This window comes from Podarcis erhardii (genome assembly GCF_964252035.2).
Source record: "Podarcis erhardii genome assembly, chromosome: 1".
Classification (NCBI taxonomy): domain Eukaryota; kingdom Metazoa; phylum Chordata; class Lepidosauria; order Squamata; family Lacertidae; genus Podarcis; species Podarcis erhardii.
Window position 1 is genome coordinate 88,304,965 of NC_138497.1, and position 25,034 is coordinate 88,329,998.

At 44.2% G+C, this 25,034-nt stretch overlaps 1 protein-coding gene across 14 annotated transcripts in view; it reads left to right on the plus strand.

Moving 5' to 3' along the window:
• The window catches only part of TNS1 (tensin 1), a 335,674-nt gene that overhangs the window by 104,490 nt on the left and 206,150 nt on the right, over positions 1 to 25,034 (plus strand). For all 14 annotated transcript variants that reach the window (XM_081852254.1, XM_081852268.1, XM_081852271.1 and 11 more), the window contains exons 2-3: positions 428 to 542; positions 24,383 to 24,420. In XM_081852254.1, coding sequence (XP_081708380.1) covers positions 428 to 542; positions 24,383 to 24,420 — 153 coding nt within the window. The remainder of the gene's footprint in view (positions 1 to 427; positions 543 to 24,382; positions 24,421 to 25,034) is intronic.

The window sequence follows — 25,034 nt, forward strand, 5'->3', positions numbered from 1 at the left end:
GTAACCTCACTTATCGCAGTGAGGGAACTGCCAGAAGGCCCTCAGTGCTGGACCTCAATGTCCGAGTTGAACGATGGGGGTGGAGATGCTCCTTCAGGTATACAGGACCAAGGCCATTTAGGGCTTTAAAGGTCAGCACCAACACTTTGAATTGTGCTCCGAAACATACTGGGAGCCACTGTAGATCTTTCAATAGTGTCTTGGCAGAACCGCTTCACTTTCTCCCGAGAGGTTTTGGCACTGCTTGGGTAGTGTGCTGCAAGAGTAACAACATGCATTAGATGAGGCATGTTGGGCTCTCCTTGGTGATAAAAGCAGGGACTCCACAAACTCTGCTTAGTAATTTCTTAATCCATTCACTGGTTTTGAAATGGAGAACTTTTACTTCTTTTAACAGCGCTGTTGCTCTTTCCTTTCCTCCCTGCAGCCTGAGGACCTTGAAGCATCCACATCCCACACCTTCAAAGTGAAAAGCTTCAAGAAAGTGAAACCATGTGGGATATGTCGTCAGGCTATTACCCGGGAGGGTAGCACCTGTCGAGGTGAGTGAGGCTGGGCGTGGAAAGGTTGGAATGTGAAATATAGCTCGTTTGTTGGGTGGGGAAGGAGAGCTGATTCAGTTTGGTGAACAAACTGTAGAATGGTACTGGCCAAAATATGTAGCACCCTGGACAATCTTTGCCATCCTCAGCCAAATGAAGAAGCAGTGTTCAAGAGTATAGTGTGAACACACATGAGGCCACCAGCTTGATGAAATGAAGCACATCTAGATCTGGGTCCTGCTTCCTGGGAAAAAGGTGGGATATAAATCTGAGATACAGAGATAAATTCTAAGCTATAGCAAGGAACAGTGATGTCCCCATTTTACAAGTGTGGGGAGGAGGGACCATGTGGAGGTTCTAGAGCTCCAATAGATGTCCACAGATGACTGCTCAATCAATGATGAGCTTCTAACTTACTACCATGTGCATGTAACCATGTCCGTTACGCATTCTGTCTGTCTATAGTATCTGACCATGTAACAGAGCAGACACTCGTAGATGATACAGTGGTGCCTCGCAAGACGAAAAGAATCCGTTCTGCGAGTCTCTTTGTCTAGCGGTTTTTTCGTCTTGCGAAGCAAGCCCATTGACGGCTTAGCAGATTAGCGCTATTAGCGGTTTAGCGGCTTTTAGCGGCTTTTAGCGGCTTTTAGCGGCTTATCGGCTTAGCAGATAAGCGGATAAGCGACTTATTGGCTTAGAAAAAGGGGGGGGGAGGAAAAAAACCCCCGCAGGAACTCTCAAGACATTTTCGTCTTGCGAAGCAAGCCCATAGGAAATTCGTTTTGCGAAGCACCTCCAAGACGGAAAACTCTTTCGTCTAGCGAGTTTTCCGTCTTGCGAGGCATTCGTCTTGCGGGGCACCACAGTATATGGGAGAGCATAGGCACCCTGAAATTCACTATGTGGCTAAACACTAGAAGTGTCCTGCCTCCATATGTCAATACTGTGGTAAGTTGACACGGGGTGATTGTGAAATAAATAGTCATTTTGTAGCCCCTGTGGGTCATTTTGAAGCCAGTGGGGAGGTGGGAGCAGAGGTGAAATGATGCAGATAATGCTTTTTACCATAACGCTTCATGGTGTTTCCAAGGCTTCCTAGGTCTTCTCAATAGTATTTCAGTGACTGTAGTTTTGCAGTTGGCCACAGGATGTCACACTTAGCATCTACTACCTTTTCGTTCCATGGTAGCTTTGTGCGAATGAAATGGAACCATTGCTTGGTGCAGTTAATTACCCGCATTCTGTTGTGGCAGGGAAGGTGCCAGAAGGGGTATGTTGGTGACTTTCATAGCACTCCATTCAATTTCCTTACCAGGAAAGTTTGGCTATGGTGTGAATGTGGTGCATTATTCACTTCTGGTAATTGGCAAATTAACTGGAAAGGCACAGCTAGGAATCTGAAAACAAAGTCCGGGGGACCATATGCTTTCAGGTCTGTGAATAGCACAAGCACAACCATAGAAAAATGGGTGCAGAATCATCTTCAGACATTCAGGTGCTTTGGCACTTAAACCAATTGATTGGATGGATACATGATGAGACTCAGCAGTTCATTCATTTATTCATTCTTTCATTTTATTTGTTTGCTACTTTCCCACAAAAAAAAACACCTCTGCACATAGCAGCCTGCAACAAAGAAACAGAGTTGCATTTCAAATGAACGCTATAAAAACAATTCCATAATGACATAGCAAAATAGTAACAGCAACAATTTCATAATAACATAACAAAGCAATACCATAGTGACAATTTCATAATAACATAGCAAAACAAAAATACAATAACATACAACGCTCCCACATTTCAGTACTATAACTATAACCAGATTACTTAAACAACATGTAGCATCCAGTAGCAAAAATAACAAGGGAGCTTTACAGTTTCACCTTAGTCCTGGAAACACCCCTCCCATGATGTTGCTCCCATATGAACTTTCTGAACCTCATAGGAAAACTTTGCCATGCCCAGCAATCACGGAATGTGGGAAATGGGTTTCTGAGGTGGAAGTGATCCAGCATGCTAGCTGCACATGGTAGGAATTACAAATGAACATAAACAACACACAGTGGGCTTAAACATGTGGTAGATGTAATGTCTAGACCAGACTTGGACACTTTTGAAGGGGGGGGGTGCAATCTTTAGCAAAAAGTATAGAAATGTGGGCTTCCCTGATACTTATATATTTAACTATAATACTGCTATTCACAAAGCATTTACTAATCTAGGTGCTCTGTGCTAACATATTTTGAAAAGATCCCTAACGCCTTTGCTAGCCCACGCATGTGAACCCCAGGAATTGCTGAACTGGTATGACATGGAGTATGGGCTTCGTAAATAGGGTAAGCACTTAAAAATGTGATGGGTTGCCTTTGTAAGTAGTAGATTTTCATGTTTCAGTGTTGCATTTATAAAGATTTGGTATTAGGTCCTCATCTGCTGGCAGTGACTTCAGCTTTTATCATACCCAATAGATAGAAGAACATGCTTTGGAATTCTGCAGTCATGACCCCAAAAAGAATTATTGCAGGCAGCTTCTGTAGCTGCAGGTTTAAGCACTTGTAGCCTGTTTGTACTCCAGGCTGTTCCTTGAGAGTGGTGAAGGTATCCCCATGCAAAGTCCCAGTTTTCTGGTAGGGTATTTCCTTCAGAGCCACGTTACCCATTGCAAAAAAGATGGCAAAAGAGGAAACATGAGTGATTCATGCTCCTTCCTCACCTGCACTTTGACTTGGGAAGTGGGACTTGGAAAGTGGGACTCTCATGCGCAATGCATGAGATCCACAAGTCCCAGAAAATAAATGCAAGACGCACCCTTGTTCTGCTTCCTTTTAACATGTGGACCAGCCCTTATGGTACAAGAGGGGGGCACCCACTCTTAGTCTTGTGAGCCAAACATAACATCTGAGCGCGTCAACTGTCGATGGAAGCAGAGCTGCAAAAAGCAGCTCCTTGTGGGCTTTACATGCTTAGGGGACTGCTGAAGAACAAGTTTTCCTATGACCCCTGGAGTAGAGGATGAAGTGCTGGCTGCGGTAGCAGTGATGTGGACTCTTTGGATTTCAAACATAGGTAGTCACAGGGGAACTTGGGTTGGGCTGGGGAAGGAAGCAGTGTAGTTCAAGGTGGCAGGTGAGTGGCAAGAAGCAGAGGATGGAGTGCAGTGGCAGGACATGCTGGTTGCCTGGTTGGTTGTTGGGAAGGGGGAAAAGGTAGCTGAGTTGGGAAAGTACTCTATGCTTGTAGGCTACATGGAGATTTTGGCAAATGACTTTTAGACTTTGAACATTCTAGCCTCTGATAATTCACTGTTATGTTCTAGAACACACTGAATGAGATAGGCCAGTGGTGGGTGGCATGCAGCTTGTCAGGTGTGGGGAACCCGTTTCAGCCTGAGGGCTGCATTCCTTTCTGGGTATCCTTCCGAGGGCCAGATGCCATTGGTGAGCAGAGCTAGAGGTAAAAGTGGACGGGGCAATGAATGTGACTCTTAGCTTTGTATTTTTGTCGGCATCTGTCTGCCTTGTAAGACAATGGGGACAAAGTCAAACTGCTGGAGAATCACAGTGCCTGCTGTGGCTGCAGAGACTGGTAACTTGTAGCTGCTGCCTCCTATGTTGTTTTTGCTGCATTAGCAGCACCTGAGTGACCTTCCCAGGGTGTACAGACAGCAGGACAGCTCTCTTAACTTGTTGATGTGCTCCAAAAAAAGCAGAGTAGTACATTTGACACCAGCTTGGCTGCAGCAGTTGCTGGAAGGGGGCATACAAGGCACCTTGGGGGCTCCACTGCAGCTTTTATAGATTCATAGAATTGTAGAGTTGGAAGGGACCACGTTTTATCCTTATCCTTTTCTCCTACTGAAGATGTCCTGCAAGGCAGCTGGTACGGATTTTTCCTTGGAGATTACTCCTCAAGCCCTTCTCACAAATGTGTATAGTTGCAATGCAGCAGAGGTTAAGGATTAGAGTTTCCCTTCTCCTAGATGAGCTACCTTCCTAGGTTGACAAGCCCCACCTGCCCCTCACTCCTCACTTCCCTCTACAGCACATACAGAAACTGCCTTCTTGACTGTTGGACCCTCTATTGGTCTCATCTGCTCAATCTGCCAGAGCCTGTTTTCACATGCAGGGGAAGTCCCTAACTCACCGAGGGTTTAAGACCCATTGGCCATGCTCACCTGAGAGCATGTGGTTAAGAGCGGTAGACTCGTAATCTGGGGAACCGGGTTCACTTCCCTGCTCCTCCACATGCAGCTGCTGGGTGACCTTGGGCTAGTCACACTTCTCTGAAGTCTCTCAGCCCCACTCACCTTACAGAGTGTTTGTTGTGGGGGAGGAAGGGAAAGGAGAATGTTTGCCGCTTTGAGACTCCTTTGGGTAGTGATAAAGCGGGATATCAAATCCAAACTCTTCTTCTTCACCTGGTTTAGCCAGCCAGTTGAACACACTTCCTGGGGTGTGGCTGCTGTCACATGCTGATAGCTTCTAGGAGTCATGGGGTGGGGGACCAAAGGTGGACAAACTACCCCAGAAGGAACACACTGTGTCCCCCACCAGAGGTACTATCCCTCCCCTAACACTCCACACACTCCTTCCTTTGTATAATAAGCTGTTTTCTCTCACATATCCCTTTCTGTCCTCCATCCAGGAAAACAAGAGACATAAAATTTCAGGGACACATTCTAGTCAGGCAGAACATTTTGGGCAGGAAGCAAGACCTGCTAGAGATGTGGCTTGGGGAGGGTTCAAAGGGCCAGACAGAGAGGCCTGGAGGGCCATATCTGCCTCTAGAACCTGGGGTTTCCCATCCCTGTCATAGGCTAATTCCCACTCTTAATAATTCACTACAGCTCTTTTAACATTTGCTGCTTCTGTTTTTAACACTCTTTCAAGAACAAGTATGTGATACCCCCTAGCCTTCATCTGGGCTCTTGTACAGTCCAGGCTAGCTATACAAGTTGGAACATATCACACACATTTAAAATAGAAGCAATGAATGTTAAAGATCTGGCAGCACTTTCTAGGAAAGAGCTGGGATGTGAATTGACCTACTGTGTTTCATCAAATACACACACACACACACACACACACACACATGCACATATATACCATCGTATTTAGTAGCCCCTTAAAATAAACATCCCTTCCAGAGCACACTTTAATTATATTTGCTTAGGATGTTGCTGCCATGTTTGAAATGCTAATTGAGTGAACACTGACAGCACACAATTCTTCTCCCCCCTTCCCCCCCCTTCTGGCGCCTTTGAAATCTGCTCTTGACTGATTTTTAGCCTAAATCAGGATCCGTGTGCACCCCACAAAGAGAGCTTTCCAGCTAAATGTATTCTCTTAGCCTCTCTGTTTTTGCTCCATGCATGAAAAGACGCAAAATGCAAAGTATCTCGGCTCACAGCTGCAGTCCATGTTTCATATTGGAGGCACAACTCCTTAACACCAAAGCCCTATCTCTGGCTCTGTCAAAACCCCAACCCAGGTCCATTTTGAAAAATAAAAAGCTTCCTTTCACCCAGTAAGACAAGGAGAGCTTTTCCTGCAAGCTTGGAAAGAGCTGAGATGGGCACCTGGGGTTTATTATTATAAAGGTTTGGGAGAAAATGTTTAGGGAAATAGCCCACCTGCTTAGGATGGAACAGTTCCCTCCTCTGTTGGAAGGCCTCTGCTTGCCCTCCCACTTTTTGTTACATTCCTGCACATAACACATAACTTAAAACGTTAGGTGGGATAAGAATTGACTCATGGCTGAGGCCCTGCAACCCTTTGGCTTTAGCAGAAGAGTCTGCTTTTTATAGTTTTAACCTGTTTATTTTACTGTTTTATATATAGTTTAGGGCTCAAAACATTCATGCTGCATTCAGCTTGTGAGTGGTTCATCATCGCATAGCCTTTGACTTTGTGCCCTCTCCAAACCTTTTGAAAGTGAGTTGAGCGATAGCATGCAAAATCATGGCTGCCACTTTGTGATGAATCACTTCCACATCTTGTCCATGTTTTGAACACAGGATGGTTGTGTGAACTGCCCCTCGGTAGTCTCTGTGGAGGGCAGAGCAAGCAGTGCATTTCAGTTTAGTAACTCTTAAAAAAATAACCAGAGTCTAAGGTGGAAAAGAGAAAGAAACTTGGAGGCGTTCATTCAAACCATCACAAGTTACAGTTTTAGCTAAAGATAGTTCTGATTGTTTCATATTTGCGTAGTGCACTGCTCTGTAAGTTTAGAAACTCCTGCACTCTCAGCCAGAATGGGTTTTGTTGCTGGTAGAAGGATGGTCTCTGGGAGGGGAAGGATTCTTCTGCACAAATAACATGGATGAGTAAAGTTGAGCAGGAGGTTACTGCAGGAATGGGAGGTCATTACCTTCCCGTCTTGCATGTGACTCAGAAGAGCGCACATGTGCCGGAAGGAATGGGATGGCCCACTGCAGACCCCAGCAGCTCACGCTGTCAGTCTGACACAGTTGATACAGATCAGGTGGAAGTCACTGGGCAGCGAGTTGTGTTCATATGTTCAGCCAAGTTCTTTTTATCGGACCTGGTCAGGTGCACAGTTCTCTTTCCGATGTCTCAGACAAGGAGGAAATGCTTATTGAGACTTCAACAATGCCCGCTTCCTGTGTTCCCTCAGGCAGGAAACAAGCGCAGCAGCAGAGAATGCCTGAGGGCTGATTAAGCCACCAGTCTTTGCTTGGAAATCTGGGCTGATTCAGGCTTCTCTCCCTCCGTTGCATGGCGCTTGCACGTCCTACCCTGGCTGCAGTGTGGAAGGGAGCAGCCACAGCCCCTCTTGCATCTAAACAGGAAGCCCCAAAGAAGGCACTTCAATGTTTTAACCTAATGGCATGTTTGCTGCAGAAAGTCTAGCTGAAATTCCTGACAGTAAGAGCTGTTTGACAGTGGAATTTGCTGCCAAGGAGTGTGGTGGAGTCTCCTTCTTTGGAGGTCTTTAAGCAGAGGCTTGACAACCATATGTCAGGAGTGCTCTGATGGTGTTTCCTGCTTGGCAGGGGGTTGGACTTGATGGCCCTTGTGGTCTCTTCCAACTCTATGATTCTATGATTCTATGAATTGTATCTTCTTACCATGCATGTGTGCACATACATGTAGTCTGGCTTGTTCTGCAAACCAAAATTTCAGTGGCACATCCATTAAATTAGAAATATTTGGGAGAGCATAAGTGGGCTCCACCAGGGGTCCCCACTTGCTACTTTGTGAGCTTCTGTTGGTGCTTCTTTTCTGAGCATGAGCACTAGGAAGCCTTTACCGCCTGAGATAAATAAAGCCTCTGACAGTTCTGCTGCTCCAGAGGGGCAGAGAAGGTGGCGGAAGTTGGGAGAAGAGGAGGAGGAGGTGGAAGATGATGGGAGCTTTCAGGAGAAGTCCATCTTAGTCAAGCAGCTGGAAGTTTAAGAAAAGCTCCAGAAGCAGGCACACAAAACTTAAAGAGGTTGTCTTCTCCAGCTTTTGATAACTCTCCAGAAGCAACCAATCTGAAAACACTGATGGCGAATATGGCTAGTCTGCCTCACTTTTTAAGTAACTGGATTGCTCATAAGTCCTATTATATTTGTGTAGCATTGATGTGTATGTTTTCAACTTTATAAGCCATTGTTTACTGAAGCTAGGCACAAGTGTTGCCCTTCCCATCTTTTTCTCTGTGCTGTGCCACTTTTTGGTTTGTTTTGGTTTGCGCAAAGTGTGTGACAACATTTAATGTTGCTTGCCCTCCACCTTTGCTTGCAACGTTACCTGAGCTCACATTTAACAAAGGGGGAAGCTGAAGGGCGATGACTTGTCCCACCGAGGATTGGCTCATACATGAGCGTGCATCACTCATATTTCTCAGCATGTGGGTGAATGTATAAATGGATCCCATGGTTTTCAAAAGATGAGTGTCTTGAGATAGTTTGAGGTAGTTTGGAAGTTCCATTTGCGGTCTTGGATGTGAGCTGACTCACTGAGACTTGCTAGTCATCACTTGATGGTGCAGCGATTAAATTAGGAACATGGATATAGGAACTGAATTCTTCTAAAAGCTGAAACCCAGTATTTTGCTTGCTAAACAACACTGATTTCCTGTAACTTGCCTATTTATGCGTCAGCATCTCATATGACCCGAAACAGCACTTGCTGCTTCCTGTTCTGCTGGAGAGCTAATAGCTGCTGGTTTTATTTGCAAACATTTCTTGGTCATTAGTTGCATTACAAGCGACTGGACTGTATCAGAAATGAGAGCTTAATTTGGGTAAAATATTAACAAATACAAGTGTTTCTGGAGAAGTTCTCAGATGCTTGTAATTCCAGAGTGCTTTTCTCTACTCCCAGGAGGCCATTACTGTCCATTTCCAGATAAGAATGGTAAAGCTTTATGCTAGCTAAAAATGCTGTAGAAAAACAATTAAAATTAAACAAGAATAAATGAATTCAAGAGGAACGGAGCTGCTTCTCCTCTGGCTTTAAGGACTTGGCACCAATGGGAATTTGGATTACCGTACCTCTTGGCAGTTCTTCAGCGATTTGGGTTCTCTGAACCTTTCAATGTGCTTCCCTTTGAGTGGCTCTTGGGTAGCTTGGAGAAAGAGAGAAGCTATAATGTTGCAGTGGAAACAGGATAGCCTTTATCTGACTCTTTCTGCAGTGCCACTGGCAGCTGCTAAATGGAGTCTGTTCCCTCCTCCTGCTCCTAACCAAAGTTAGGAGAATCTGGAGATAATAGCCAGATTCTCAGGATGAGCAGTGGTACATGAAAAACAGGACATATGGAACAGCTCTCTGCCCCCACCCACAATGCAGTGCCATTTTAAGTGGCCACCCAAACACTGCATGCTAGTGTGTGCCAGGCTAGAGGTGGTGCCATGGTTGCATCTTATCATAACACAGTTCCAGTCATTATCATGCCATTGCCATGCTCCACTAAATTGTATGGCTGGAAAGGACCCAAAAGTCATAAGTTCATAAGTCTAGTTCATAAGTCTAGTTCATAAGTCAGCACTTGACACAATTGTATTTGTTTGCTTGCATAATGTATATCCTGCACCTTCAACCACTAGGGATACTTGGGTGCCCAATAATGCATACAGCAACAACAATTAAATCTGCAAACTTATAATTAATTGCAGTAAAAACAAAGCAGTACAAATAGTAGCAAATGCTTAATAATGGCAGTCATAAAATCAACCCTACTGCTTGCAGTTGGAAAATCCAGATATGATCAAACACAGCACTAAGGTGTCTTATTTTTATTTTCCCAGATATCATTCACTGAGCCCTCGCTCAATTAAGCACCTTTTTTCCAACCTGATCTTTTTGAGTTGGAGTAGTTTGCATGCAATTGTGTAACGGCAATCTTCTTGCGATGAATAACTGCTGGTCTTGCAGCAGCTGTTAGCAGCCAGATGTTCTATAGGCAGGCACACGGTGATGTGCTTGGCAGATCCACCTCCATACTACCCTGAGTGATGTAGTGCATGTAACCCTTCAGCACTGCTGCACTTTTTAGGTTGGTGCACAGCACCAGCACCAGCAGAAACTACAGCACAGGCTCTGGGCTTCATTGTCCCCACGGTGCATTGTGTTACAGCTTTATGAGTAGCCCTGAGATCCTGCATGCTGCTTACCTGGTGGGCTGTCTTGGTGTCATTTGGTTTTGGTGACCTATTTCAGAAAGACCGTATAAAAATGTTAAAACTAAATAGCTTTGGGTTTTTAACCTTCCTGTTCATTTCTAGTTGCAACTGGCCATTATGCACCTATTGATTAATCAAAACAGAATTATACACCTATTAACATGCCTCTCAAAAAACAAACAAAAAAAACTCCTTTGAATTATGCAGGCCTGAAGACCATAACAGTCCAGAAGAAGAAAGAAGCTTGATGGTTTGCATAATTCTAGTCATGATGGTCATATTACTCTGTCATGAAACTTGGAAATATTAAGTTGGCTGTGTTGACAACTGAGGTATTTAAGAAAAATTGAATGCTGGGGGCTTGGCTATAAGCCTTTACAAAGGAATTCAGTGAAAATTCCTCAATTCTTGTGGGGATAGGTGTGTGTGTGTGTGTGTGTGTGTGTGAGAGAGAGAGAGAGAGAGAGAGAGAGAGAGAGGAATTGACTGGAATCCACCGGCCTCTGTCCACTTCTGATCAGCTGAAAAGGTTGGTAGGAAGGCTCAGGATGACTAGATAGTTCATATAGGAACCCATACACAGAGAGATTGCATATAGAGCAGGGAACTGAAGTGCCCCTTTCTAGGCCTGTTCAGCTTTTCAAGATTACGTATGCATGCTATGGTCAAGACATGACATTTGGGTGAATATGTATTGCTCTGGAATCATTTGCTGGCTGTCACATTCAGTGTCCTGACCCTGAAGTCCCCCACCCTTTGACTCATTTTGCAAGCAAAGGCAAGAACCCTGGGAGAGATATTTTAATATTTACATATGTTACCATGCATTTTTGTTGAAAACAAAGCTGTCAAAAGATATCTGATATTGTTTTAAATTTTTATATATCTTCTTCATTTGAGTGACTGTGGGGCCCCTTTTCAGGACCAAGGTCCTTTCAAACCCACTTTCAATAAAAAAATGTAACAAAATAATTAAAACCACCTATAGATTAGAACTTTTTTAAAATTTAAAAACCAACAGAGCAGCACAAAGCAAAAACAGCATATGTGATAACATGACAGCCTCTAATATCAGATACCATTCCAATAGCAATAATAAAACCAGGTTTTAAACCCTACTGGCTACCTAACCAAAGGTGGATTGAAAAATATATATATTTAGGGCCTACCTAAAATAAAACTGGAAAGGAGCCAAACATAACTCCTGGGAGAAGGAGTTCCATAGGTGAGGGATCACTGCAGAAATGGTCCTTCCCTTTCCTGCATTCCCTCAAGCCTGATGGTACCCAGTGGTGCACCTGCAAGATGGGCAGACTCATATGGATGCAAGTAACTTGACCCCTAATCATTTAGGGTTTTAAAGGTCAGAGTCGGCACTTTAAATTGGACTTGGACGTTAAGCAGCAGTGAGTTCTTCTGAACAACAGAGCTAAGGCTGCCAGCATAGGCTCACTTCCTTGGGAGTCTTCCCTTTTGTCACTTTTGCTACCTGCTGCAAATCTTGTTTCTTCTGAGTCCCTCCAGGTGTCCCTTTTATTCCGCATGGGGCGATCACACTGCTTCATTTTCAGTCAGTGCATATCACATAATTGTTCTGGTTTATTGTTGTTGTGCTATAGCAATAATGTGGTATCATTGGGGAGGCATTGCAGAACAAACTAAATCCACTTTAGATAAGGCTAAGCAGAACAAAGAGAGTTTCATGGATAAGATTCAAAAACTGTTGGGAGGGGTAGATCAGCCCAGATACTGATAGCCCACTTCCCAGAAAAGTACAGTTAACAAGTCTGGACTTGGCTGCATTCTTGTCCCAAGTCTCTCTCTTTTATATATATATATATTTTAAGAGAAGGACAGAGAGGGCTGAGGAGAGTCCAAGTGCTCTGGCTCCTGCTCCTCTTCTGCTCACTGCTAGGCCAGGTTTTCTCTACTGTTCAAATCTTGGCCTAAAAATGCAAAGGTAACATATCCTGTATAGCAATCCCCTGCTCCTGTAACCTTTCCTTGCTAAGAACAATGGCTGTCTTGTGTATCAAAGTAACAGATGCTGTTTCTGGCAAGGGCTGCAGCCGCCAATGTAAACCGCTCTGGGGTGATTGAACTTGACCCAACCCAAGGCTTTGCTGGCAACATACCAAAGTTTTGGGCTTCACAGGGGTGGGCTGGGGAGGAAAGGGGAATGGAGTGGGACTTTGCAGTGCATAAATCTGGAAATGTTGCCCCTCGACAGGGGCACGTCCCCATCTAGAGTGAATTCTGTGCTGGTGTGCAGCACTTAATCCGGGTTAAAGTAGGTGCTAGTTCGACTTGACACCCAGCTATATTCATTCCCATTATAATAAAAGTCAGTGCCTCCATATTAAACCATATTCCCCGGAAAGAATTACACAGCAAGAGAGTCTTTTTAAACTGTACATAGCCATAAGATTTATTAGGAATAGTGTAGAGAACCAAGCGTCCCCTTTCTTATCATCTGTACCATGAATAAACAACAGGCTCTTTACCAAAGATGAAGCTATATTTTGATTTATTTTTTTAAATGGCTGGTCTAGTACTACTGCTGTAAACTCAAGTCTCCCCTCAGCTGTGCAGGGAGATGGCTTTAGGGAAATCTCTTCTCCCCTTTAAAGCCCCAACACACGCAGACACCTACCTTCAAAGTAAGAACAACAGTTCTGGAGTACCTTAGGACCATTATATGGATTTATGAGAAAATGTTCACCATGTGCTTTGAAATGCTCTATAGCCAGATTGGTGTACATACACCGCAAGATCTCTTTAGCAAAGGCAAAGTTTGTGCTGGATGTAGTTATGTGCGTTAGAATCTCCTCTTTGCTAAGTGCTCATCCAATGGAGCTCGAGATCAGCTAGTGACACATTAAATATTAACAGAGCAATAAACCTTAAATGCATACCTTCCCCCACTGTGAGGGTGAACATCTTGTTTAGCAATGAAGGCCACCCAGGAAATTCACCATGGGCCAAATGATGATATGTCACTTGTATATTGTCAAAGTAACTCAGCCACAAAAATCTGAAAAATTGTGCTTGTGTATGTTGTTAGTTACCAGGCCACAGTTGGGTGGAGATGCAGGGCTGCTTCTTTGTCAGAGCAAAATTAGGAACTAAACCCTCAAAATCATGCAAAATCACAAGATGCTATATCATGTTTGTTGTTTGTCGTGTTATTTCTGAGCCCCATGGAAACAGGACTAATTGATTACACTGGTCAACAACAAATTCGTTGTCTGCATTTTTTTCAGTTGATTTAGGACGAATCTGATGTGCTGAATCCAAAAATCACATTGGTTTTGCTCAATCAGGTCAAGTTTTTGAGCTATGGCCACATGTCTTTTTTTACGTTTTTGTTCACATGTATGCTTGTGTGGAGCATTTTAGAAGAAGTTGGTGGGGGTAAAATGCCATGTCGAATAATTGTTTTGATTGGAAATGATTATTTTAATGACAAGAAGTATTCAGGTCCGATAGTTCTGGGTGATTATGTCGAAAAGGGATCAGTTTGAAGTCATAAAACCTCAAAATCTTCCATAAATTGGTGCGGCAAAGCATAAAGTTGCTTACCATGCTTATTTGGGTATTAAACTTGGTGACCAGGATAAAGCTTGGGCGCCACACATGGTGTGCAAGGCATGCACCGAGACTCTACGTGGGTGGACCAATGGCAAGAGGAGTCTGAACTTTGGAATTCCCATGGTTTGGAGGGAGCCAACAAACCATGTCACTGACTGCTACTTGTGCACTGTTGATGTGACTGGGATCAACAGAAAGAACTGGAGCAGCCTCAAGTATCCTGATCTTCAATCGTCATCCTGTAGCTCATTGTGATGAAATTCCAGTACCTATCTTTGGAGAACTTCCTTCCTGACATTAGTGATGAAGATGCCTCCAGTGTTGAAGGACATGAAGAAGAAGAAGTGGTTCTTGAAGATGATGCTCCACATCCATTTTCCCAAAAGGAGTTGAATGATCTAGTTCGCGATCTCAGCTTGTCAAAGGACTCTGCCGAACTGTTGGCATCCAGATTGAAGGGAAAAAAACTCCTCTCTGACAGTGCTCGCATCGGCTTCTTCCGCAAAAGGCATCAAGGAGTACCTCCGTTTTTTCTTGGAAGAGGACTTGGTGTACTGTGCAGATATTGCACAGCTTCTGCTCAAGCTTGGAGTGCCACAGTAGGAACCCAAAGATTGGAGACTGTTCACTGACAGCAGCAAGCAATCACTGAAATGTGTTCTGCTACACAATGGCAACCAGTTTGCCTCTATACCCCTGGCTCACTCAACTACACTGAAGGAGAACTATGAAGCGGTGAAGTATGTGCTGGAGAAAATTGGTTATGATCAGCATAAGTGGTTTATTTGTGTTGACCTGAAGATGGTGAACTTTTTGTTGGGACAACAGCCTGGCTTCACCAAGTACCCATGTTTTCTGTGCATGTGGGATAGTAGGGACCGTGCTCAGCATTACACGAAGAAGGACTGGCCTGTGCGGGAGGAATTGGTGCCTTGCAAAGAAAGGAACATCATCAACGACCCTCTGGTGGACAGAAACAGAATACTCTTCCCACAGCTGCACATCAAGCTCGGCTTAATCAAGCAGTTCACCAAGGCTCTGGACAAGGATGGTGACTGCTTCACTTACTTGTGCCAGGCTTTTCCAGGATTGACCATGGAGAAGTTGAAAGCTGGCATCTTTGACGGTCCTTAGATCCGTCAGCTCATCAGAGATCCAGAGTTCGGAAACTCAATGAACGAAGTGGAACTGGAAGCGTGGAAGGCATTTGTTCTGGTAGTGAAGAACTTTCTCGGCAACAATAAGGCCAGAAACTACGCAGAACTTGTCAACAACACACTGACTGCTTTCAGAAACCTGGGCTGCAACATGAGCGTCAAGATGCACTACCTATTTTCACATATGGACCGGTTTCATGAGAACCTGGGTTTAATGAGTGATGAGCAGGGGGAGAGATTCCATCAGGACATGAAAGAGATGGAGACCAGGTATCAGGGTCGCTGGGACGCAGTCATGATGGCTGACTACTGTTGGATTCTGAAGAGAGACCTCCCTGCCACTGAGCATTCCAGGAGTTCCAAGAAACGGAAGTTCAAGCCCTGAAGTTTGAAAAATGGTGAAGCAACATGCAATTTACGTGTACTTACCTTTATCAATGCCCACCATTCAGTTTACAGTAATCGATGTTTCTATCAGGTAATCAATATATGTTGTTGGAAAAACATTTTTTTCTCTTGAAAACATATTTAGGATGATATGTGTTGACAAAAATCAGCTGATAATGCCACAAAAATGTATAGAATCATAGAATCATAGAATCATAGAATCATAGAGTTGGAAGAGACCACAAGGGCCATCGAGTCCAACCCCCTGCCAAGCAGGAAACACCATCAGAGCACTCCTGACATATGGTTGTCAAGCCTCTGCTTAAAGACCTCCAAAGAAGGAGACTCCACCACACTCCTTGGCAGCAAATTCCACTGTCAAACAGCTCTTACTGTCAGGAAGTTCTTCCTAATGTTTAGGTGGAATCTTTTTTCTTGTAGTTTGGAACCATTGCTCCGTGTCCGCTTCTCTGGAGCAGCAGAAAACAACCTTTCTCCCTCCTCTATGTGACATCCTTTTATATATTTGAACATGGCTATCATATCACCCCTTAACCTCCTCTTCTCCAGGCTAAACATGCCCAGCTCCCTTAGCCGTTCCCCATAAGGCATCGTTTCCAGGCCTTTGACCATTTTGGTTGCCCTGCTCTGGACACGTTCCAGTTTGTCAGTGTCCTTCTTGAACTGTGGTGCCCAGAACTGGACATAGTACTCCAGGTGAGGTCTGACCAGAGCAGAATACAGTGGCACTATTACTTCCCTTGATCTAGATGCAATACTCCTATTGATGCAGCCCAGAATTGCATTGGCTTTTTTAGCTGCCGCGTCACACTGTTGGCTCATGTCAAGTTTGTGGTCAACCAAGACTCCTAGATCCTTTTCACATGTACTGCTCTCAAGCCAGGTGTCACCCATTTGTGCCTCTCATTTTTTTTGCCCAAGTGCAATACTTTACATTTCTCCCTATTAAAATTCATCTTGTTTGTTTTGGCCCAGTTCTCTAATCTGTCAAGGTCGTTTTGAAGTGTGATCCTGTCCTCTGGGGTGTTAGCCACCCCTCCCAGTTTGGTGTCATCTGCAAATTTGATCAGGATGCCCTTGAGTCCATCATCCAAGTCGTTGATAAAGATGTTGAATAAGACCGGGCCCAAGACAGAACCCTGTGGCACCCCACTAGTCACTCTTCTCCAGGATGAAGAGGAACCATTGATGAGCACCCTTCATCAATCGATTTTGTCACAAGATTTTGTCACAAGTAATTTGTAATCGATTTTGTCACAAGATCTGATTTTTTTCAAATCAACATAGCTCAAAAACCTGACCTGATGGAGAGAAACGGATGCCATTTTCTGATTCAGCAGTGCAAAAATACCCTAAATCAGTTGTAGAAATCTAGACAACATTCAAAAAGTAAAAAATTGTTGCTCAGTGTTATTTGTTTTGTTTTTCCTGTAAACAGAAAGGGGTAGTATTCGGGCATGTTGGGTGTACATGGGGAGAAGATGGGTGGGTGGGAATAGAGCACATCAAGTATCTATACATATAACTACTACCAGGTAACAGATCTTCCATTTTTGGTATATCTGGTGCCTGAGTGGTGAGGCTTAGTAGACCTGGCCTTTGAGTAACTCTTAACCAGCTCTGCCTCTCCATGGTTTCTCCATTGGTAGACCTCTCATTCATTGGGCACACTTCGTGTTTTGATGATGTCCTTCTTCTCTTTTAAAAAATTAATCATTTTGAAGGAATAACAATACTTCAAATGCAAAATGCGGAATTGGTATTGACTCCCACCTCTGCCATGGTTGATTTTAATTTCTTTTCCACTAAATATTCAAATTTCCCCCATATCTTATTTTTTGTCAGTTTTATAATAAAAATTTAATAATAAAAATTTATTATTTATACCCCACCCATCTGGCTGAGTTTCCCCAGCCACTCTGGACGGCTCCCAATCGAGTGTTAAAAACAATACAGCATTAAATATTAAAAACTTCCCTAAACAGGGCTGCCTTCAGATGTCTTTTAAAAATAGGATACGTACTTACTTCCTTGACATCTGATGGGAGGGTGTTCCACAGGGTGAGTGCCACTACCAAGAAGGCCCAATATCTCAATATTTCTTGCTGCTGAATTTAATCTTTTATTGTTAACTTTTTAAATGTGTTTACAGTAAGTTTCCAAATAATCTTGATGATATCCTTCCATCTGCAAATGAAATACTCCATTCTTTCCCTGATTTTATTCACCCAACCGCCCTTAATTCATTGCACTGCTGCTGCAATCAACTTCACAATTCCATGCATTTCTCCTTAAAAAGCAAAACAAAAACCCAACATATCAGGATAACAAACAGCACTGGACTATGCTGCTGGAATGCCATACAGAACTCCCAGCAAAATGGATATAACAGTTACTTTGCAAGACTGGCTTAAATCATGCTCTCGGCTATAGTCCCCCTTGCCCCTGTGATAAATGGACCAAGAGGTTCTTTCTCCAGACAATTGTTGTGTCGTTTTCTACCCTTCTCTTTATTTAATTGTCTAGACTGGCTTCATAAATTCCAGTAATTGCTACGAGTTCATTCACTTCCCCTCACAGTGCTACAATCAACCCTTCTTCCCAGGGAGTTCTGGGGATTTTAGCTCTGTGAAGGGAATAGGGGTCTCCTAACAATGATAGCTCAGTTGGTAGAGAATGAGGCGGTGTGGTGGAGTCTCCTTCTTTGGAGGTCTTTAAGCAGAGGCTTGACAACCATATGTCAGGAGTGCTCTGATGGTGTTTCCTGCTTGGCAGGGGGTTGGACTCGATGGCCCTTGTGGTCTCTTCCAACTCTATGATTCTATGAGGCTCATAATCTCATGGTTGTGGGTTCGAGCCCCATTGGGCAAAAGATTCCTGCGTCACAGGGGGTTGAACTAGATGACCCTCTTGGCCCTTCCAATTCTACAACTCTAACAACTTTCAGCACTCTTAACAAACTACAGTTCCCAGCAGGGCCGGGTTTAGGTTTGATGAGGCCCTAAGCTACTGAAGGTAATGGGGCCCTTTATATGTCCAGCTGTTGAATGTATGCTATATGGTAATTGATGGACCTAATAGGTATCTAAAGCCATTTGCACATAACAAAATATGTATTTTATCAAAGTAATTGTTGAACTGAAATACAATTAAGAAGTATATTAATAGTGAAATACAATTTTTTCCCTTTAAATTTTTTTGGGGGGCCCCCAAGAGAGTGGGGCCCTAAGCTATAGCTTGTTTAGCTTATACGTAATTTCAGCACTGGCCCAGCATTCTCGGGAGGAAGCCATGAAACTGCTTTAAATCTATAGTGCAGCTGAGGCCTTACTTTTTTGGTTCATCCAGGGGAGGCAGGCATTCCCTTGCCTCCCTACTCCAGATTCCTATGACTGGTCCAGCAACTGGTGGCCCTGTAACTACACCTGGCCAGCAGATGGTCACTGTTGGTTTGCAAGCCATACTATGGTTCTTCGGCAGTAAGATACAAATAATATACAAACGATGGTACCACATGGCACATAATCTAGTACAACATATTCCCCTTTGCTGTCTTCACTGAGACTGTTCCCACAGCGAAGGCAGAAGAGGATGGGTATGGCTGACGTAGGCCTTAAAGCAAGATCCTGGGCATGTTTAATCAGAAGGAAGCTCTGTTTGCTTCAGCCGGACATTTCCTAGAATATAAGGCAAGCGTGGTGTGGTTATTGGCATGTTCTTTGTACCAGGACAGTAGTCGGGTGCATTCCATTCCTGGCTGGCCCTTTCCTTTGGTAATTGTGGGTTTGTCCCTGTTACCGCTTGTGCTGTGCTTTCTAGGCACAGTTCCGATAGGTTTTTTTCTTTTGCAGCACCACTTTCCCTGGGAAAACCCATTGTTTACTGGTGGATCGCTGTTTACAAACCTGAACTGGGTTTTCTGCGAATTGGTGTTTGTTCCGATTCAGCAGTAAACAGTGGGTTTTCCTGGGGAAAGTGGCAGGATGAAAGAAAAACCCTTTGGAAACCCTTTGGACCCATGTCTAGAAAGCAGGAACAAGCAGAAGAAAACATGGGACAAGTGTGGGTGAGCCCTCTCTCCCTGTGTGTGTGTTCCATTCCCTGTCTCCTCTGCTTGCCTTGGGGTTCCTTTGCCCTCTGTTGTTTTGACTGTGGCAAGTTTGGACAGTCTCTCCAGTGCTTGATCTCAACTGCGGTAAGGAGTCCAGTTCTGTCGATGCAGTTATTCTTCCCCAGTGGCGGCAACGGTTGGCTGGCTGCCTCTCTTCCTTCTCTTTCTTCACTTCTTCACTTCCTCCTCCTCCTCTTTATATTAAACATGCTTGTGCTGTTGTGCACTGATAGGAAAAGAAAACGTTATATTAACAAGTGTGACGGAATGCGTCAAAGGAATTTTTAAAAATTATTTTAATTTCAGCATTTGCCTTTTAAAGCAATGGTGGGAGGAACCACACTGCAGGACCCATAGCTGCTTTAAGCACCATTTGGCAGAATGCTGGGATACAGATTTAGCAAATAAATAAATAAAATAAAAGAGTAGCCTGGCACTCATGGAAGGCAGTGCAACCAGGAAATGTTGGTACATCTCCACCCACAATAGCTCCTCTTAGCTGCTGTAATAAAGCTTTGCCACTTCCTGATGGATAGGAAATGTACTGCATTTTTTTTTTAAAAAGTGCTATGAACCAAAGAAGGATGGAAGAACAACAGGAGAAGTATTGGATTGCAACAGTTTGGCAGTGATGTTGTTTCAATTCTTTGTAATATCAATGAATGAGTGAATGAATGATGCAAATTTGAAAGAAAAGGGGCTGGTGTGAAAGCAAGCTGTTATTTGCCTCCACTAAGTTTATCACTTGGACAGCACCGTGTATGTTCAATATGGAATAAAATAAATTATGCACCCAGACAATTCAGATTATGTGCCAAGAAATACTGAATTCTACAACCTAAATAATTTATGGTTAGGCTTGTCCACCTTTGGGCATTTTTAGCTGTTTATCCACTTTCCCTCCATTCGGTTTAGACCAGAGTAGACCACATCAGCACGTATTTGAATTTGTATAGGAGGAACAGCTTCAGTCCTTCTTGCTCATAAAAGGCATTCCTTTTAGTGTTTCCCTGCCCCAGAATTGTGCAAAAGCACACAGCCAGGCACTTGTAGATTTGCTTGTGCAGCATTTGGTTTTTGTGCAAATCTGATATATGGCTATGCTCCTTTCACGCCTTTCTGTTGAAAAAAAGAAATGAAAGCAATTGTACATTCTCAGCACCGACTTTTCAGATTGCTGCCCAGGATATCTGGTACAGAATTTTTTTAATGTGGTTTGCTTGTGCAGTTTTCTGTTTTTGTGCAAATCAGAGGGATTGGAAAAAAAAGAACCTCTATTCAGGAGCATACCAGTTATGAAGTGAAAGCATTGAAGAAGTAGTGGACATGAAAAGGGGAGCAGCAGAAAGTGACAATTGATTCACCCACCCCAAAGCACCAAAACAAATAACCTGCAACCCCAAATGGAGCAGTTTGAACAAATCTGATTTCCTGCAATTTACCCATATTGGGTAAACCTGAAATTACTGGGGCATTTACATGGAAATGCAAAGAGCTGCAAACAGATGGTGAACTCCAATGTGAACAAACCCCAAGTAGTACAAGCATGCATTACTTCTCTTTATTTTGCATAATTTTCAGGCTCTACCCCTTTTTTTGCAGAATTTGATTTTGTTAATAATGAGGAGGAAGAAGCAGTTATTGAAGGTTCTGATGTCTCATGCCCACCCCCTAGAAATCTTATTCAGCCACCATTCCAGCAGGCATTGGTCACACATTTCTAAGAGCAGCTATGTAAAATGAAATCTGGGATTTCTTTAAAGCACTCTGAAGCCTGCACTCAGTATCACATTCTGTGCCTTTTCTGTTTGTCCTTGTGACATGGAAGCATACACAGAGCATTGCTATGTAGGGGCTAATACGCCTCCATGCATGGTACTAAGCTGGCCTTGCAAGTTGGGTTGGGAGCTCTCTTGCCCAGACAAAATTGGATGGCACTGGGAAGTGATTTTTATCAGGAGCTCAAGATCTCTACCAGTGTGCTGGGTTAGGGAGGCAGGGAGAACATGTGCTTGTGGAATTAAGGCATTCCCATGACATTCCATGTATGCATTTATTGTTCAGGAGTCCACCATGCTCCCCGTCCCACATGGAATGTTTTATAGAAGGTACTTTGAAATGCACACAGTCTCCTTGCAGCGCTTTCTGTAACTGCTCTATGCTCACACAACTTCAAAACCTTAGAGAGGAGCAAAAGCAATGCATCTGGCTTTGCTCTATCTTGGGCTTTTCTTTTTTTAACATAAAACATTTTTTAAAGCCTCAAGGCAGTTTAAGCATGAAAAAAATAATCTCCCCCCTAGTCCCCCCCCCATCTTCACTTCATTCTCAAGCTTGTGAGGATTTTGATCACACAGAGTCTAGGGCTTGCTGATCAGACGGTTGGTGGTCCGAATCCCCTCGACGGGGTGAGCTCCCGTTGCTCGGTCCCTGCTCCTGCCCACCTAGCAGTTTGAAAGCACGTCAAAGTGCAAGTAGATAAATGAGTACCCCTCCGGTGGGAAGGTAAATGGCGTTTCCGTGCGCTGCTCTGGTTTGCCAGAAGTGGCTTAGTCATGCTGGCCACATGACCCGGAAAAACTGTCTGCAGACAAACGCCGGCTCCCTCAGCCTGTAAAGCGAGATGAGCAACCCCAGAGTCGTCCGCGACTGGACCTAACGGTCAGGGGTCCCCTTACCTTTACCTTTATCATCTAGGTGAAGTTTGTTATTACATTCTCCTAGCCTTTCGGCTAAGATGAGCTGGTGTTTCGTAGGGCTGGACTGGGGGATGATGGTGGCTCTCAATATACTTTTGAACTCCTGTTTCCATTGAGCCCATGTGGAAGGGATGCAACTCAGGGACAGACTGTTTACCTAACATGCAGAAGGTCCCAGGTTCATTCCCCCACATCTTTAGGTGGGATACTTATGCCTGAAATCCTGGAAAGCTGCTGCCAATCAGAACAGACGCTACTGAACTCGATGGACCCAGTGGGCCAAATCAGTATAAGACAGCGGTCTATATCCCTAGCCAGTATTGCCAGGGGTTTGGGATGATGGGCTCTGAGGTTCAGCAACATCTGGAGGGCACCAGGTTGCCCACACCTCTTGTAGGAGATAGAAAGCTGGACTTGGACCAGAGATGGCAGTGGTTTGAATCCTTACCTGGCTGCAAAGCCTGCCCATGTCTGCACAGCTAAGCAGTGGTGGCAGATTTCTAGTTAAAATATGTTCAGCTTCAACTCTCAACCACAGCTCTTATTAGAAGGGATAGGAGGCATAATAAAGTACTCACCTTTCTGCTCATTTTATGATGTGAGTTGATTGGGAAGAGCTTGTTATCATGATGCCAACTAGAGCAGTCTTTGGAACAAGGGGCTTCTCCAAGCTTGTGTTCAATGTGGATAGTAAGCTTCCCATAGCTCCTTTAAGTGTCCATTGTCCATTTTACGTTCTCCTCCAAATCACTGCCTTTCCACGCTTTCCTCTCTGTCAATCTAGATTTTCTTACACCAGGGATATTCTGAAAAGGTGAGGGTATGAGGAAATCTGGATTGTGGGAGGGGGAAGTGTTGGAAGCAGTGATTTTGAGGGAGAATGTTATATGGACAGCAGAGAATGAATGGAGGCACAGGAAGCTTGCTATCCATATTAAGTAACAGCATGAATGAGTCCATAGTCTTCCTCTTTCACTTGTTGCTGGTCTTACCTGAGTGGAGACTGCTGGGGTTGGCTGCAGAGGGCAGTGAGCTCCACATTAGATGCGGATGCCAAAGAAGCCACAGTTCAAAAGCAGAGTGGGATGAGAGGCCCTTTGCTGAATCATGGTACAGTACTTTCAAATGTAACATTCCTTGTGAATTGGTTTGTTCCTTGTGAATTGGTTTGTCTTATTGGTTAGTTGAGCAGACTAGGACTTTAGTGGTTGGCCTGGAGCAATCCTACTTCCATGCCCTCAGTTCTTCTTCTGCAAAATAGGAACAAAATGGGCTCTTATGAGGAAATGGATTGTAAGGACTTTCCCCAGCCTGAACAGCCAATATAATAAAATAATGACTTTGCTGCCTTGCTGTCCAGTGAGCTTTTGCAACAAGCATTTGAACAAAGCAAAGCAAGGTGAGATGAGAAAATTAGGCCAAGAATGCTCATCCTTTTGTTTCCTAAGCTGTTTTTTTTTTTTGGGACAGTGGGAGGAGGGAGGAACAATCCCCCCTTCTTTTCTTTTCCTGGTCCTGTTCCAAATCCATACAACCGTAAAGTGATGCTGCCTCCTAAGGAGGGGAGCATAGCCTGTACATTTTCAACATTCTTGCTGGAGTTAACGACTTAGAAACATGACTCCCCAAAAGAGGGAGGGCTCGGCCCATTTGTGTGTGGGGTGTGTGTGTGTGTGAAGTTTAGTCACGAAAGGAGGGGTGGAAATAGGAAAAAAATGCACAGCCTCAGGGCAGCCTCTGACAGCGCAGTGGGCTGGCAGGCAGCTCCCAAACAATGTGTTTAGTATTATCCCCAGGACTGGAGCTGTCGGAGCGGGCTGGCGCGTACCTGTGCAGCCTGGGCTATCTTTGGCTAGGTGCCAGCGTGCGGAGAGGGTTACTTCCCCCCTCCCTCTGCCTCCCCTCCCTCCTGCGCGTGGTGTGTAGCCTTTCTCCCCCTTCTCACAGGAGTTGTTCAGAAAGCCTGGAAGCGGCTCCTTTTGTAGCACAGTCTAGGGTTGGGTGGAGTTTTTTTGGGTGATTTCCCCTCCCTCTTTTTTTTTTTTTTTTTTGGAGGGGGGGATTTGCTCATCTGTTCTTTCTTGCCTTGCTTCCGTTTTTCCCCTGGGTGAGGCCCCTTTTCTTCCCCAGTTTCTTGAATGTTTCGGTTTGAAACGTAAGATTTCTTGTTTTTCATTTCTCTCTTCTTCCACCCCTCCCCTCCCCTCCCCGCTCCTTTTCTGTTTCCCGTCCAGGTTGCAAGCTCTCCTGTCACAAGAAATGTGAAGCCAAGGTAAGAGAGCGCCTTGTTCCTACTCTCATTGTCTTACAACAACATTGCGGTTTGTGCTACCTTTTCCTTCTGTCTGATGTGAATCTTCTTTGAAAAGTCATTTGGATGAGGAACAGGGAACTTCTGTTGCTCTCCCTTTCCCTCTCCTTCTTTCTCTTTCTCTTTCTCTCGCCCTCCTGCTTCTGTACTTTGTTTATCTTTTTTGAAAAAGAAAATGCTGTGATTGTTCCTCAAGGTGAAATTTGCCAGGTTCCCACCAGGTCTGGAAGTTCTTATTGCAAACTCTTGGGGAGCACCTCTGCCCTGAATTGCTTGCAAGGAGAGGAGGGGACCCTACCTTGATCTGCAATGTTTAATGTTTAATATATATATATATATATTTGCAATAAGTCTTTTGAAAAAATTCTTCCCGGGCCAGCGTTATGGCGGTCTGCCTCATTTTTTCCCCTTTCTTTCTTCCCCTCCTTCTTTTTTTCTTTCCCCAGAGGAGGCTGCTATATTAGCAGGAAAGGTTTGCTAAAGCTCTCAAGGTGAACGATCTTTCCTCATCCACGGGCAAGGCTATAAAATAAATGCAACCACCTGAGTATTATTCTGTCCTTGCTAACTCACTT